The sequence below is a fragment of the Chelonia mydas genome, chromosome 2, assembly GCF_015237465.2.
Source record: "Chelonia mydas isolate rCheMyd1 chromosome 2, rCheMyd1.pri.v2, whole genome shotgun sequence".
Lineage (NCBI taxonomy): Eukaryota > Metazoa > Chordata > Testudines > Cheloniidae > Chelonia > Chelonia mydas.
In genome coordinates, this window is record NC_057850.1 from 210,797,860 (window position 1) to 210,813,736 (window position 15,877).

At 39.1% G+C, this 15,877-nt stretch overlaps 1 protein-coding gene across 7 annotated transcripts in view; it reads right to left on the minus strand.

The window, feature by feature from the left end:
* PHF14 (PHD finger protein 14) overlaps positions 1-15,877 on the minus strand; it is a 298,225-nt gene that overhangs the window by 31,032 nt on the left and 251,316 nt on the right. For 3 of the 7 annotated variants that reach the window (XM_027827236.2, XM_037890605.2, XM_037890610.2), the window contains one exon: positions 9,625-9,738. The exons of 1 other annotated variant lie outside the window; for it this stretch is intronic. In XM_027827236.2, coding sequence (XP_027683037.2) covers positions 9,625-9,738 — 114 coding nt within the window. Of the gene's footprint in view, positions 1-6,672; positions 6,709-7,721; positions 7,782-9,502; positions 9,533-9,624; positions 9,739-15,877 lie in introns of those variants that run through there. 3 more of the 7 variants (XM_037890606.1, XM_043541146.1, XM_043541147.1) reach the window with 3 other exon arrangements.

Here is a 15,877-nt window from a genome sequence, read left to right on the forward strand (position 1 = left end):
TTATAGCAGTTGAGAATTTACCCCCAAAGTGTAGATGTTGCTGCCATTTTTCCAACTCAAGAGTTTAAATAGTTCTAATTTTCTATTTCATTTCCCATTCTCTTCCTCTGGCAAAAAACCCCTATCTTATTTCTTATGATTTTTTTAAAGGGGTTTAATCTGAAAATAAAACAGTGCTTTCTTGCTGAAATATTACTAGAAGCCAAGCGTTCTAGGTCTGTTTTAAAGGGCCAGCAAACAAAGCATAATAGCATTTTTATTTTAAATCAAAGTATGTTACAATATAAAGCTTTTGTGGACAATAGTCTAAAAGGGGAGAAAAGGAATAAAACTGAGACATATTAACTAGTATACGATAAGTCTGATTCTCTGAGTCAGGCATAACTGGGTTTCTTTTGACTCCACCTAGTTTTCAAAATACATCAGGTTGAATTTGCAAGTGAAACAGAAATAGTAGTATTCAGGAACAGAAAAGTATTTTTCTACTTTGAAGGAGTGAATTCTCTACTTATTCATAGACATATTCTGCATATAAAAGTGATGCACAACTAATTTCTAAAATGAATTTGGTTTCAGATTGTAATTTCATTGGTTTTCAATGATGCCATATTTGCATAGTGTAATCAATGAATGCAGCTATATGACACCTCAATATTACCTAGAACTGTTGGCAACCAAAAACCTCCAGGAAAATATTTGCTTTACTTGGGTAAAAATGATTATTTTAACAATAGACATACAGGATACATATCCTTCCTTAGATATTTTTAAGGTCAGGCTTGACAAAGCCGTGGCTGGGATGATTTAGTTGGGGATTGGTCCTGCTTTGAGCAGGGGGTTGGACTAGATGACCTCCTGAGGTCCCTTCCAACCCTGATATTCTATGATTCTATGATTCTAGGATGAAATCCTGGCTCCTTTGAGGACTTCACCCAGACTGCTTATACACAAGCATGTAAAATAAAAATATTAATTAAACATACACAAATTAATTAAAATTGGTGAAAACAGTAAATCTCACAGAACGAATCTCAATAAATATGTGGCATTCATTAATATCTTTCTCCATTTTTTCTGCTAGAATAGAAAGCTCTCTGAAGAGACAACAATGTACATCCAAATATGTACAAAGATTGATAGCATGTGCTTTTAAATGTTCCTCATGTAGAATGTTTACACTGAATTTCCACTACCACCTTTTATACTCACTTCAAGTGTACCTGCAGCCATTCCTCTTTACAGATATGCAGTTAAGGGGGTACACACTAGGAACCTGCTTCTTCCTCCCCCTAAAGCATTAGAAAAATGTTCCTGTTCTGACATGTACCGTTGTACTTTTGAGTTTGAGTTCTGTTTATCCTCTTTCTCTCTCACTCTCCCCAACCAAAATAAATCTAGAATCAGGCTGTAACACTTGTAGTCTAGTTTATATGGTATCCTTCTCAGTGTAGTCAATATATAGACAGTTGCATTAATTTCTAAATACAACTGAGTATAGAAAAATAACTTATTTTCTGAACTTCTAGCACTAATTTTTCAAGATCTATTTTTGTGTGCTTTGGGAAGTGAGTCTAAATACTCTAGGGATTCTTAGCTTTTAACATTTTTTAATTGCCTGTACTTTGGTTATTACACAATAGATACTTTCGTCATCTAAATATAATGTATCTTTGTAAAATGCTTTAAAATATGATTTCAAAATGGGGAATGCTGATTTCTATTTGCCTTTAATTTCCTCTCAATAGTAAGTTCATCAGAGTGTGACAATTAATTAACTTAATTAAGCTAACTTAATTATGTTCTTTCATAGGTCAATATGTAGAGCTACTCAGATTAATAGCCGAGCTTGTAAAGTTAATCTTCTTGTATAATGCAAATGATGCCAAGTCATGTATTAAATACCTTCCCAAGTAACAGATGAAATAGGACTGAGTGTATTTTAAAGAAGGGCACAGACTGTGAAAAGGTTAAATAAAGACAAATGTCTTGGATTTGTGAAAATTTTAAACAGGAGTAATTCATTTTTTAAAGTAATAATGTTCTTTCAAGAGGCCTAGCTTTATAATTCTGTAAGGCCATTTACAACTTAAACCTACATAATAAATTAACTTAAAAAGCAACATTATATGGCAACATTTCCAGCCACCTTGTGGCCTTAACGTTTTTGTTATTTAAGAGATTACATAAAACATTGCCATTTGAGGAGATCGGACAAAAAATAAGAAACTGAAGAACTGTATTTAAAATAAGCCAAACAGTAAAATCAAATGCTTACGCCTTAAGTAATTTTCAGAGGTGTATGTGCAAAGTCACTGTGCATTCTTGTTTATTCTGACAGACGCAATCACTTCACTACGCAAAAGGCAACACTTTCTCCTTTTTATTGATAACACTTCTTCTTAAAATAAACAAGAAACCCAAGTAAACAGATATAAAATATAATTATTGCTAATTTCCTCTGTTATGAAAATGGAAAAGTATTAATGGGAAACCAAGTCATTAGACTACCACAAAACCTATAATAAAGAAATAAGACACAAGATTTATTTTCACCTTTTGAATACCAGGTAATCTGGATAGATAAATAACCTCTGCATTAGTTTGGAACACAGGTCTGCTGGTAGGACCCTGCACCCTCACCTGAATAGCCAGACCACAAATAACTGACAAATAAACTTCAGGTTTAACACCTCGTTAGAATGTGTCTGACTTTTGTATAAACTCAGGAAAATAGTTTACGTGCACAGCAATCATAGTGTGGTAATTTATTACAACTTTAAAATACATTTGCCATCAAAGAAGAGAAAGAAAAAAAGATAGCAGTGTTCCATGGGGCATGATTTGGACAGGAGTATATAAGTGGAGGAAAAGACTCCAAAGGGAAGTGGCAGAACCGCCATCACTTAAATCTTTTAAAACTAAACTAGATAAAACCCTAGAAAAAGTACTGCAAAGAACAAGCCTGCATTACCCAGGAGATGACCAGGATAATCTAATATGTCTTTTCCAGCTCTAAATTCTATGCTGCTACAAATCACTGTTCTTGCTATGCCACATACAACGGACACTCTGAAATTCAATACAAGTGGTTCACGGGTTTTGTACAGGCCCTCTGCACAGGAGTGAATTTGTATAAGGGTGGCTAAGGATGTAATTAGAAAACACTGTATTTACAGAGATATAACTAAGGACACAATCTGCAGAAATTTTATTACTAGTGATGAAAACTAAGAAGGAAAGAACCTCACTTGACTTTCAGAACCCAGGTTGAGTTTACTGGGTTGGCAGTTTAAGAAAGAATCATCTCTATTTGTAAACTGAACAAATGTAATATATGGAGAGGCTCAATCACAATCACCAAGGAACCTCACAGTCACTCTTCACAGTAGAATAACACTTTAAATAAAAGAACAACAAAACCCAAGTGTACAAGGGTAAATAGGTAGTCCAAGCCACGCTATGTGGATAACTCTATTTTGTTTCCAATTAACTTCATCTAAGAGACAACAAAATATTTATAGTTGAAATACCAGCAACAGTCTACTATAATTCTTCTCTTAAAGGTGTTAAAGTTGACAGCTGCAGGGAACAGAAGGGAAATATTGCACTATCTTTGAAGTCAGAAAAAATGAAAACATCTGGTCTATTTACAAGAGAAAGAGTCAAGGTATTGTACTGCATATGTTGCTTAACATTTTCTTGCATGTCCTTGTGTGTATGAATTAATTTGCCCCTTCCCATTGTTTATTCTTCATAATCTACTGGTGGCCCTTGAATTATTTTCTGACCCGCATATGTCAGATATTTATCAAAATTATACAGTTATTCAGTGTCTTTCTGATATTACTGAGGTTAGAGGATGGAGAAAGTATCAGAAACGCACTGCTACACATTTTGCCAGAGCATTCCCTTTAATTCAATGTGAATATGAACATGTCACAATTCACTTTGTTTAAAGGCAAAAAGCCTATACAATAAATTAAGATTGGATTCGAGGCTCTGCTGATTAAATTTACAGTTTTGGGTTTTTTGAAAGCTCTTTTAATGCAAGCGTTAGAATCTACTGAAGCTCCAAGAGGCAATGAGACTTGGAGAACAATGTTTTATTTAAAGATCAAGGGGTGGAGAGTAGTGAAAAACAAAAGAAAACGTCAGCTGCCTTGTGTGGTCATAAAAATAAGGGAGATTCTCTTTGCTCATCTTTGAAATAATGTAGAAATCTCCTTTAGCCTTTAGAAAACAAATGGAATTATTTTAATGGCTGGCAAGACTCTTGCCAACATCCATAATCCTTTTAAACTACATGTAGAGTACTTATGAGTAATAGCAGTTGACTTAAGTACAAAACACATCTTTCCCCATAAAACAGAGCATTATACTACAGCAGTGAATTACTGATGGAAAAAGGCTACACTCTATCCAGATATGCTGTGAGCAATGAATGCCTAATAGTTCAGAAACAGATTAATGGGCATGTATTTTCATCTTTTCTTAGCTCAGTATCTTGAGGCTTGGTACAGTTTTGGTAGGTTTAGCACTGCAGGCAGAAAGCAAATCAGATACAAAGGCTATATGCATGCTTGCATGCTACAATATCATCATTCTATATTTTACCTAGAGGCTCAAAAACATACTTTTTGCATCAGAGCTAAATGCCATGAACTCATAATATTCTGGTGGTTGAATAAAAGGAAAAAGCCTAGCATGGCATTTTATCTGAATTGGTATTGCTTTCCTAACACATACCTGCAGAAAGAAGAGCTCTCTGTAAGCCTCTAGGCCCACCGTAGTACAATGTGATAAACTGATTTGCTTTAGGATTGTCAAAAGAAGCTATTAAACATACCTCATTTGTTTCTATTTTACCTTCAATTCAAAAATGAGATATTTCAATGTGATTTTTCTGGGGTCTGGGTTTAAAGGAACCAACAGACAAAGACAGGCTTTTCTTCTTATTCAGCAGCTTATTAAAAACAGAGTGTACCAAGTGAAATTTGAAGTGATTAGGTTGATAAAATTCCTCTAATAAGCACCATCATTGCAATAACTCCATGAAAGATAACACACACCAGAATATAATTTTATGGAAAACAAATATTATTTGCAATTCTCTAGAATGATAATTCAGCAATGCTGAAGTTAGGGTTGCACACATAAATTCTTCCCCTCTTCTGTACACATTAAAGTACTGTCTTTAATTACACTATCACATACTTTTTCTCAAACAACAGAACATAATCAAACACTACCTAAATACCTCAGCCGTAAGTGACTAGCCAGTTTACTTTGAAGTAAATTTAGCTACCCATGCAACTACTGCCATCACTCCTAATGAGTTTTGCAAAAAATATACTGAGCAAAACCTGATTTTCAAACTCAAGACAGTGAAATGAAAACCAATTTCTTCTGTGCTAAGACTAGGGAAGGGTTATTTCCATGTCAACCAAACATTAAAATGTCAGGTATATCAGCTCAAGGACTATTCAAAATCAGGATGCAAGAATTCTTTTTTATAAAAAAAGTATATTTTGGCCTATATATCTGTTAAACATTTGGAAAATAGCCCTTCTCCAGTGAGTCTGGTGTAATTCAGTAGACTATTGAATTTAGTGTGCAGCTAGGTTAGGCGTACTTGCATGCATAACATAGCCGTCCTAAGGTGTGCATTTTGTGGATTCAGTAAAAAAATTGTACTGTGCATGGTTACTACATGAATTATAAAGATATGAACTAATTCTGCAGCTGGATCTTCCTGCATAAAATCCTGCTGAAGTCAACTCGGCTCCACATGGGTGCAAAGGTCTACCCCTGCAGATCAGATTGCAGGATCTGTTGAATCCAAATTAGTTTTCCTCGAAACAATGAAAGGCACTCCTCCTCAAAAAGGACCATTTCCATCCCAAATTTCATCTTTTAACCTTCAGCCATGTGGACTGTAGGCCAGTCACTATATATAAAATGAGAAAAGTGCCATTTCCCCACTTTCCTCACATAAAAGCAGCTGAACTATAATTGCTCCAACCTTAAAAGAAAAAAGAAAGCTGTCATGCAGAATAAGCATGAGCATGTTCAGCAAATTACAGGTGAGTGAAAATAAAGTCTGGTGTTATGATGGAAACTGTTATATAACCTTAACTCCAGCAGCTCTTCATTATAATAAAGCAGAAAACGTCCTTATGTGTTTAGTATGGATTTTGTGAGTGATATGGATGTTGTGAGTACAACAGTATTATAAACCAACTACAAATTTTAGCTTTTATTCAGAAGAGCGTAAGTGTTGAAACTACAGAAACAAGATATCTAACTTAAAGCATGATATTGTAAAACAATTATTTTTAACTACCATGTTTCTGCATCCCATGTACTCTAATCTACAGTAACTGCCTTAGTCCCTAATGTCACACAAGGCAAAAACACCAAACTGCAAAGATGTTACTAACTTTTTATGATTATTTGTGTTGTGATAGTGTCCCAAGCCCTAAATAAGGTTCAGAGCTCTTTATTATCTATGCACTGTGAACATATATGTGGACATGGTCACTACCACAAAGAGATTACAATCTAATTTGAAACAAGACAAGTATAACAAAGATCATGAGGGAAGAAGGGTAGAACAGGAGCAGATCCCACCTTGTCATTCTATTCACCCAGGGTGAAGCTCTTTTAGCAGTCAGAGAGAAAGGGAAGCTAGGAATTTTGCTGTGAATTCTGTTAACAAGAACAAAACCAACAAAAAACTACTCTGATAGTTCAACACACACACACTATGAACAAATATTAGAATTAGCAACAAATTACAGAAAATTCCCAAGAATATTGGATTCAGATTGGTGTATCTGAGACAAAGACATCATTGGCAGATAAAAATTCTAGTTTACAGAAACTGATCTGGAACTTTTAGGCTGGGATGTTTCACAGTTTGTACTCACCATGAACTGTTTTCCTCCTGCCTCCCTCAATTCTGACATCCCTCTTTTTGATCACCATCTTCATTATTTCTCACTTGCTCTCCTCCTGCTCCTGTTAATGCTACACTTTTGAACCCTTCAGTCTATTTAACATTCTGACTTCTCTATTTCCCTCTCCTATTTCCATCTCTTTGGGTGATTACATGTTTTTTTACCTAACAACTGTCTTCCTATCAGCACTTCATGGGCCACGTTCGGATGGGACACAAATTATGGTATAAATTATTCCTTGATAAAATGGTATATGTCACTCCCAATATTAGCTGGTGTAATTTACACATTGACAGTGTTGTAGTGAGAAAAGTCAACTGAAAGGATTGTTAATGAAGGTGTAAGATAAAGCAGTGCCTCTCAGACATGTTTCCAGTTAGAAACAAGGCCTTCCATGTGTAAGTCACATTAATTTGCATTTACGATGAGTTACGAATGTACAACTTACACCAATTATATCCTGGTGTGGGCTCGGAATTAGGTAAGATACCATCGTTCCTCTCCTCTACCACTCAAAGTCCCCTGTAAACCCAACCCTAACTCTCTCCCTGTCTCACCTCTCGCTAGTCTTGCTGATGCTATAGTGAGCATCTTTGAAAACAGTCTTATTCCCTCATAGACTGCCTATATGTTTGTCCTTCCCTTGTTCAGCTGGCTAAACAATATCACCCTCAATTAGTCCTAAAGCCTTAACATCACTTCTCTGTCTTCCATCCTCCTCCTTGAACTGGCAAGGGTTCTCCTCCCAAAAATTTCAGACTTTTTCAAGGACAAAATTCATATAATTATCCATCTTTCCCTTCTTATTCTTTTTTCCTCTTCCTCTATCTGTCATCATTCACTCCTTTCTCTGAAACCCATCTTTCCCCTCCCATCCACCGCTAATCTCATGACATGTACTTTTAATCTTGACCTCTCCATTGGAGATAAGTGCCAGAGAAACATCCAGAAACTGTGCCAGAATCAGTGCCAATCACTGGAGCAAATTGGCAAAGCCAGAAATTAGGAGCCAGAATTTATGAATATTAATAGACCAAGCTATTCTCTGCTATTCAGCGCATTATACAGAATTATTAGTAATAATCTGTATTATATTGTCCTGAGGGATGGGACCACTTAGGTGGGATAACTGACCATCATTTCAAGATCTAAAAGTAATGGTATTTCCACAGAATAAATGGGTAAACTGGTGATCTCACTTCAGACGGAATTGTAATAATCACTGAATGTCCTGTGGTAAAGGACTCTGTTCTTTTTTGCTGGATATAGTGACAAGACTATCAGGGGAGAGCAGGATGTTCCAGAAGATATTAAAATAGCTCTAAAAATAGCACCAGGAGACTAAAGAAAGGGCCCAACATTAGAGAAACCATATTTCCATTGATATTGAACGGCAAAAATTCTATGTCCTTCTTTATGAGGAGGACTGTAGCCAGAAGAACACAGCATATATATGGTTTCAATATAATGACCACTTCATTTGATAATGTTTCCTGACAGGTCTATAGTAAAGAAAGGAATATCTAAAATTCTTAGGGGCTCTAGGGAAGTAGAAAATTAAGGCTTCTCCTCGGGGGCTGAGGTGGTACCCCAATTTAAATAAGACATTTTGAAATTGGAAACAGTCATCCCCTAAAAAGATGTTTCCCACTATAGGAGAGGGTCAGGACTTCGAAATTTGCAGAAAGCCTATCTCCCCTGTTATGGAAGGGTACCCATGAAGTAGGTTCAGAGACAGAATGAGCCACATTATGGAGTTCAGTCACAAGCTGGCACCTGTAGTGTGGACTTTGATGCTGTCCTTTTAGAGGTGCTGAAGGTTCACTCAACTGCTGTCTTTTGTAACATTTTAGCAACATTTCTATAATTTGTCATGCCATTAAAATCACATAGAAAGAGAGAACAGAAATGCCAAGTTGTCAGCCACATAATCAAAGAACCTTTTAAGAACTCTATCTACTGTACATCCTTTCCTAGGGAAAATCAAATAATGGCATTCAATAGGTAGGGAGGATTTGCTATCCAAGTGGGAGCTACTGCTGAGCTGACTTTAGGGACTGAGGACCAAGGTTTTATCATAGCAGTGGGGAGCCTGGCCATATGAATAGACCATGGACCTAGTATCTGGTGCCAGCAAGGTGTTCTTAATGAAGGCTAAAACAGATAGTCAATTGTTTGTCAAGATTCCTTTCCTTACAAATGAGGGGGAAGTTCCCTTCAGATCATGGCCAACATAACCTAGCCAAGTTTACTTCTGAAAAGATTGGCAATAGCTTTACATAAACAAAAATCCTCTAATAATCAGAGTCCATTTCTTCTGACTTCCCCAGGGTTTGAAGGAATTCTTGCTGTCATGAGTGTACGAGAAATAAGGAATGAGCAAAATATTTTCAAGTATTCCTGGAAAGCCTAGTCATTCATTATGAGAGTCTCAGTTAACAGTAGACAGAATGGGCTTAGCTAATGGAGAGCACTGGTTGAGGCCCTAGGCATTGCAGCAGGCATTAGGTCTTAGGTGCCAGGGACACAGTGTGGAAGGGTCAGCCAGACCTCTAGGTTTAACGAAGGGTTTGCTATAAGTAAAATAAGACCAGGCATGAAAAATTGCAGGAAAACCAAAATACCCAACATAAATTTAGGAATAAATAGACACAGAATGTCCTACCTCTTCTGGATGTTTCTGTGCCACCACTACCAGCTCTTCAGAGATGCTTCTTGAAGTAGAGGGTACCACATTACCTGGGGCCTCTGAGACCACTTCATTTGACGGTTCAGAGTCCTGAGGGCAACAGAGACAAATAGATCCCTCAGAAGTGTATTGAAGTGGAAGTGGAGTCTCCACAAAAGAGAGACTTTTTAGAGGTACTGTGGTCTGAACACAGGCATGGAAGACAGGAATTTCTAAATCCTAAAAACCTTCTAACTTGCGCAAGTCATTTAACTTCTGTCTCAGTTTTTCCATCTGTAAAATGGGGGAATTATATATCTTACATAAGGGTATTGTGAGAATTAGTAAATATTTGTACAGTATTTGAAGATATACAGTTGTATATTAGTATTAGTATTATCTTAACTCCTGCCCTCCCTTTCCTTTCATGTGGAAAGGAAAAAATAATCTTCTTCCAACTTGAATGAGTAGATTCTGCAATCAGCTGGGAGCAAGGCAGAACAAGAACTGAAAAACAGAGCACTTAAGAGGTAATTATTAAGTATTGCTTAAGTCTTCAAACACAATCTGACTAGTACTTCTACCTACCAGTGAAGCAGAGAACTTGCCACTTGCATCCTACTTGGTTCTATTATTTAAAGCTTAAAAACACATATTTAAGCATTAGAGAAAACAGACATGAGTACACTAAAACCATATGTGTTTGGCAAATCAATAAATACCATTAAGGGCAGAATTTGTCCCACTTTCATGTACTTCCCCAATGAGTCCTTAGGTTAGATTCAAAGGTGAGGTAAATGGCTGTAAGAGTTGCATAAAATATTTAATTTTGTCTTAAACTGGAGAAGAGGTAAAATAGTGGAATGATCTGCAATTCTCTGTATGTGCAAAATGACTATCTTAAAACCCAGAGAAGAGATGGAGGTGGTTGAAAGATTGTACTCAAAGAGTAGTTATCAACAGTTTGCTGTCAAACTATGAAGGCATCCATAGTGGGGTCCAATTGGGGTCTGTCCCAGGCTCGGTACTATTCAACATTTTCATTGGTGACATGGATAATGGAGTGGAGAATATGCTTATAAAATCTGTGGATGACACTAAGCTGGGAAGGGTTGCAAGCATTTTGGAAGATAGTATTAGAATTCAAAATGACTGTGACAAATTGGAAAATTGGTCTCCAATTAGCAAGATGAAATTCAATAAAGACAAGTGCAAAGTACTTCACTGAGGAAAGAAAAATCCAATGCACAAATACAAAATGGGAAATAATTGACTAGGCCGTAGTACTGCTGAAAAGTACCTGGGGGTTATAGTGGATCACAAATTGAATAAGTGTCAACAGTGTGATGCTGTTGAGAAAAAGGCTAATATCATTCTGCAGTGTATTAAGAAAAGTGTAAACGTAAGACACAGGGGGTAACTGTTTGTTCTGTTTAGTACTGCTGAGGCCACAGCTGGAGTACTGTGTCCAGTTTTGGGTACCATACTGTAAGAAAGATGCGGACAAATTGGAGGAGAGCAACAAAAATGATTAAAGATTTAGAAAACCTGTCCTTTGAGTAAAGGTAAAAAAAAAAAAAGGGCATTTTAGAATTGAGAAAAGATGACTTCAAATATGTTAAGGGCTGTTTTAAAAGGATAGGGATCAATCTTTCTCCATGTCCACTGAAGACAGCACAAGAAGTAATTGGCTTAATCTGCAAGGAATATTTAGGTTAAATATTAGGAACACTTGCTAACTATAAGGATAGCTAAGTACTGTAATAGGTTACCAAGGGAAGTTGTGGAATCCTCGTCATTAGAGGTTTTTAAGAACAGGTTAGACTAACACCCATCAGGGATAGTCTAGGGCCTGGTCTACACTACAAGTTTATGTCGGATTTAACAGCGTTAAATCCGAATTAACCCTGCACCCATCCACACAACAAAGCCATTTTTTCGACATAAAGAGCTCTTAAATCCGATTTCTGTATTCCTCCCCAAGGAGGGGATTAGCGCTGAAATTGACATGGCCGTTTCAAATTAGGGTTAGTGTGGATGCAATTTGAAGGTATTGGCCTCCGGGAACTATCCCACAGTGCACCATTGTGACCGCTCTGGACAGCACTCTGAACTTGGATTCACTGGCCAGGTGTACAGGAAAAGCCCCGGGAACTTTTGAATCTCATTTCCTGTTTGGCCAGGCGAGCTCATCAGCACAGGTGACCATGCAGTCCCAGAATTGAAAAAGAGCTCCAGCATGGACCGAACAGGAGGTACTGGATCTGATCGCTGTATGGGGAAGCAAATCCGTGCTATCAGAACTAAGTTCCAAAAGATGAACTGCCAAAACATTTCAAAAAATCTCAGAGGCCATGAGGGACAGAGGCTACATCAGGGACGCAACACAGTGCCGCGTGAAACTTAAGGAGTTCAGACAAGTGTACCAGAAAACCAAAGAATCAAACGGACGCTCCAGGACAGAGCCCCAGACATGCCGCTTCTATGCTGAGCTGCATGCAATTCTAGGGGGGGCAGCCACCACTACCCCACCCCTCTCCGTGGACTCCGATGATGGGGTATTTCCGCCATGGCTGAGGATTTTGTGGATGGGGAAGATGATGAGGAGGAGGACGAGCTTGGGGAGAGCACACAGCACACCATTCTCCCCGACAACCAGGATCTTTTTGTCACCCTGACTGAAATACCCTTCCAACCCAACAAAGCCAGAGAAGGGACCTCTGGTGAGCGTACCATTTTAAATATCATACATGTTATAAAAGCAAATGTTTTTTAATGATTAAGTAGCCCTGAGGACTTGGGATGCATTCGTGGCCAGTACAGCTACTGGAAAAGTCTGTTAACATGTCTGGGGATGGAGCGGAAATCCTCCAGGGACATCTCCATGAAGCTGTCCTGGAGGTACTCTAAAAGCCTTTGCAGAAGGTTTCTGGGGAGAGCAGCCTTATTCCATCCTCCATGGTAGGACACTTTATCACGCCATGCTAGTAGCAAGTAATCTGGTATCATTGCATGACAAAGCCTGGCAGTGTATGGTCCCGGTGTTTGCTGGCATTCAAGCAACATCCGTTCTTTATCTCTCTGTGTTATCCTCAGGAGAGTGATATCGTTCATGGTAACCTGGTTGAAATAGGGGAATTTGATTAAGGGGACATTCAGAGGTGCCCGTTCCTACTGGGCTGTTTGCCTGCGCCTGAAAAGAAATCCTCCCCGCAGTTAGCCACGCGTTGGGAGGGGGGCCATTGGCACTGAGCTGTTCGCGTTTGGCTAGCTGTGATCTTCCCTGATACCAGCCAGGCGGTGGGGGGAGGGGAAAAGCGATCATCCCAGAGAATTGGATGGGGGGAAGGGGTTAGTTTGTTTTCTGCTGCTGCACGTTAACAGGAAAACTGCAGCACTAAATGGCCAACTCAACGGGCTTTGCTTGGTAAGGGAAAGGAGGGGGCTGCTGTTATGAAGGTTGCAGAAACCGAAAGACTATGGCTTACCATGGCTGCCTGCATGCCGAATTCTGTTGCCCGGCCCTGCGTGTGTGATCTCTAACACCAAAGCCGCAGGCACTCAATATAAGATGCAAAATGCGACCTTGTACCAAAATCACATGCTATGTAATTTGAATAGTGCTGTTCACCGTGAAAGAGTATAGCCGTTGTTCTGTAAAATGTATCTTTTTAAATACTTCACTCCCTTTTTTTCCTCCAGCAGCTGCAAATGTTTCAAACCTCCCTCCTCCATCCCAAAGGCTATCTCAGATAAGGTGGCGAAAAAACGCACACGTGATGAAATGTTCTCTGAGCTCATGCAGTCGTCCGGCACTGACAGAGCTGTGTGGAGGGACACAATAGCAGAGTACAGGATGGTGGCCGATGAACATGAGGAGAGGTGGCGGCAGGAAGATCAGAGGAGGCATGAGGAAATGCTGGGGCTACTGCGAGATCAAATGGACATGCTCTGGCATCTGGTGGAGGTTCATGAACAGCAGCAGGATCACAGACTGCCACTGCAGCCCCTGTTTAACCGCCCTCCCTCCTCCCTAAGTTCCATAGCCTCCTCACCCAGACACCCAAGAACACGGGGGGAGGACAGAAGGGGAGGGGAGGCTCCGGGCACCACTCCACCCCAGTGGACAGCCCAAGCAACAGAAGGCTGGTATTCGACAAGTTTTAAAGTGGCCTTTTCCTTCCCTGCTACCCTCCTCCCACACCCCACCCGGGCTACCTTGTGAGTTATCTCCCTATTTTTATAATCAATTAATAAAGAATACATGTTTTTTAAATGATAGTGACTTTATTTCCTTTGCAAGCAAGCTGTGATCGAAGGCGGGAGGGCAGGTGGCTTACAGGGAATTAGAGTCAACCAAGGGGGCGAGTTTTCATCAAGGAGAAACAAACAGAAGTGTCACACAGTACCCTGGCCAGTCATGAAACTGGTTTTCAAAGCTTCTCTGATGCGCACCGCTTCCTGCTGTGCTCCATGCTTGCCGTGGTATGGCGTCTGCACAGGTAACTCAAGAAAAAAGATGCAAAATGATTGTCTGCCCTTGCTTTCATGGAGGGAGGGAGGGAAGGGAGGCCTGACGATATGTACCCAGAACCACCTGCAACAATGTTTTAGCCCCATCAGGCACTGGGATCTCTACCCAGAATTCAAATGGACGGTGCAGACTGCGGGAACTGTGGGATAGCTACCCACAGTGCAACGCTCCGGAAGTCAATGGTTGCCTCCGTACTGTGGACACACTCTGCCAACTACATGCACTTAGAGCATTTGTGTGGGGACACACACAATCGATTGTATAAAAATGCTTTCTACAAAACCGACTTCTATAAATTTGACCTAATTTCGTAGTGTAGACAAGGCCTGGACTAGATGATCTCTCGAGGTCCTTTACAGTCCTACGTTTTTATGATTCTGTGATTGCCATGTGTGTACCATATTCCTGTTAGGTGCTTTTCCTGTTACTCCCCATCAGTGTGCAGGTTAAACTTGCAACCAACTACAAACCAAATCGGAGTAAGTAACACTACTTTATCACTTTTAACCAACATGCAATTTACACCACTCTTTATGTCACTACTGAGTTTGATCCAAAAATTCCGTGGGAGCTGTGGTTCACTTATATTAAGTTTGAATTTGGCCCAATAGGGTTAGAGAGGTGTAACTGAAAAGAAAATCTGGTCCATTTCCTTTTTCCTTTTGTTTTTAATGAATGCTCCCAAATCTAGCACTAGATTCAATAAACATTTCACCTTCATAGATTATATAATCTATGACATCCAAACCCCATTCAAATCTGTTTTGTGGCTAATTGAAAGCTAATGTAGAACATAAAACTATGTAAAGTTCTTACTGAATCTGTCCATCAGACGCTTTAACAATACAGTATTATTATTAGTGAATGCACAAGTGATATAATAAACATGGAAAGATGCTGAAAATATAAAATATAAAGTAGGAAGATAAAACAGATATTAAAAATACAAAAAGAAAAAAATGTCAAAAGGACTTGGGTAGGTATCACATGTTTTATCCATTCAACAGTCTCAGGATCAGCAGTGTGGAGTCTTGAAAGTCCTCCTGATAGACCAGCATGAGATGAGCAGTCATTTAGTAGATGTGCAGGATCCTCAACTGCAGCTACAAAGGGCTGTTCCTGAGTCCCTGGGTGTGCTCATTTGCCACACACCTCACCAACCAGCATATGAAACAGCTAAGCCTGCATCAGAGTAGCGTGGCAGTTTGAGTCTTATGAGGCTGAGTGATGAGGAAGGAGATTTTTACAGACTGAGCAGCTTGTTCCCATTCTGTTTGGCAGCATCCACCATAGATATGGTTGGTATCATAGTCTAGATAGGTCTTCCGCTGATGAGTCAGTGGCAAGGCGTTTTCTATATACATTTGAAAAGTGGAAGTTGTGGCATTTCCTGGATTTGGTCAAGGAGTTTCTTTGCTGCAATATAACTCTTGATGTTAGGAGACAGGATATTAGAGAGGACTGGTAGCCCGTGAACCTTTTTTTGGTGCCATAGGTCCTGTTATTCTCATTGTTTGATTCAATTGTACATCAAATAATGGTTTGGGGAATTTAATCACACAGGAGCACAGTACTCTCCAACTAAGCAATGATCTAGCACTGAGTTACACAGTGTTTGCACAATTCCTCAGTCGAGACCCCATGCTTATTTAAGATGCCATTTCTGCATGTAATCTTCTGATTAACCTTGGTGAGATGGTCCTTGTAGGTGAGTGT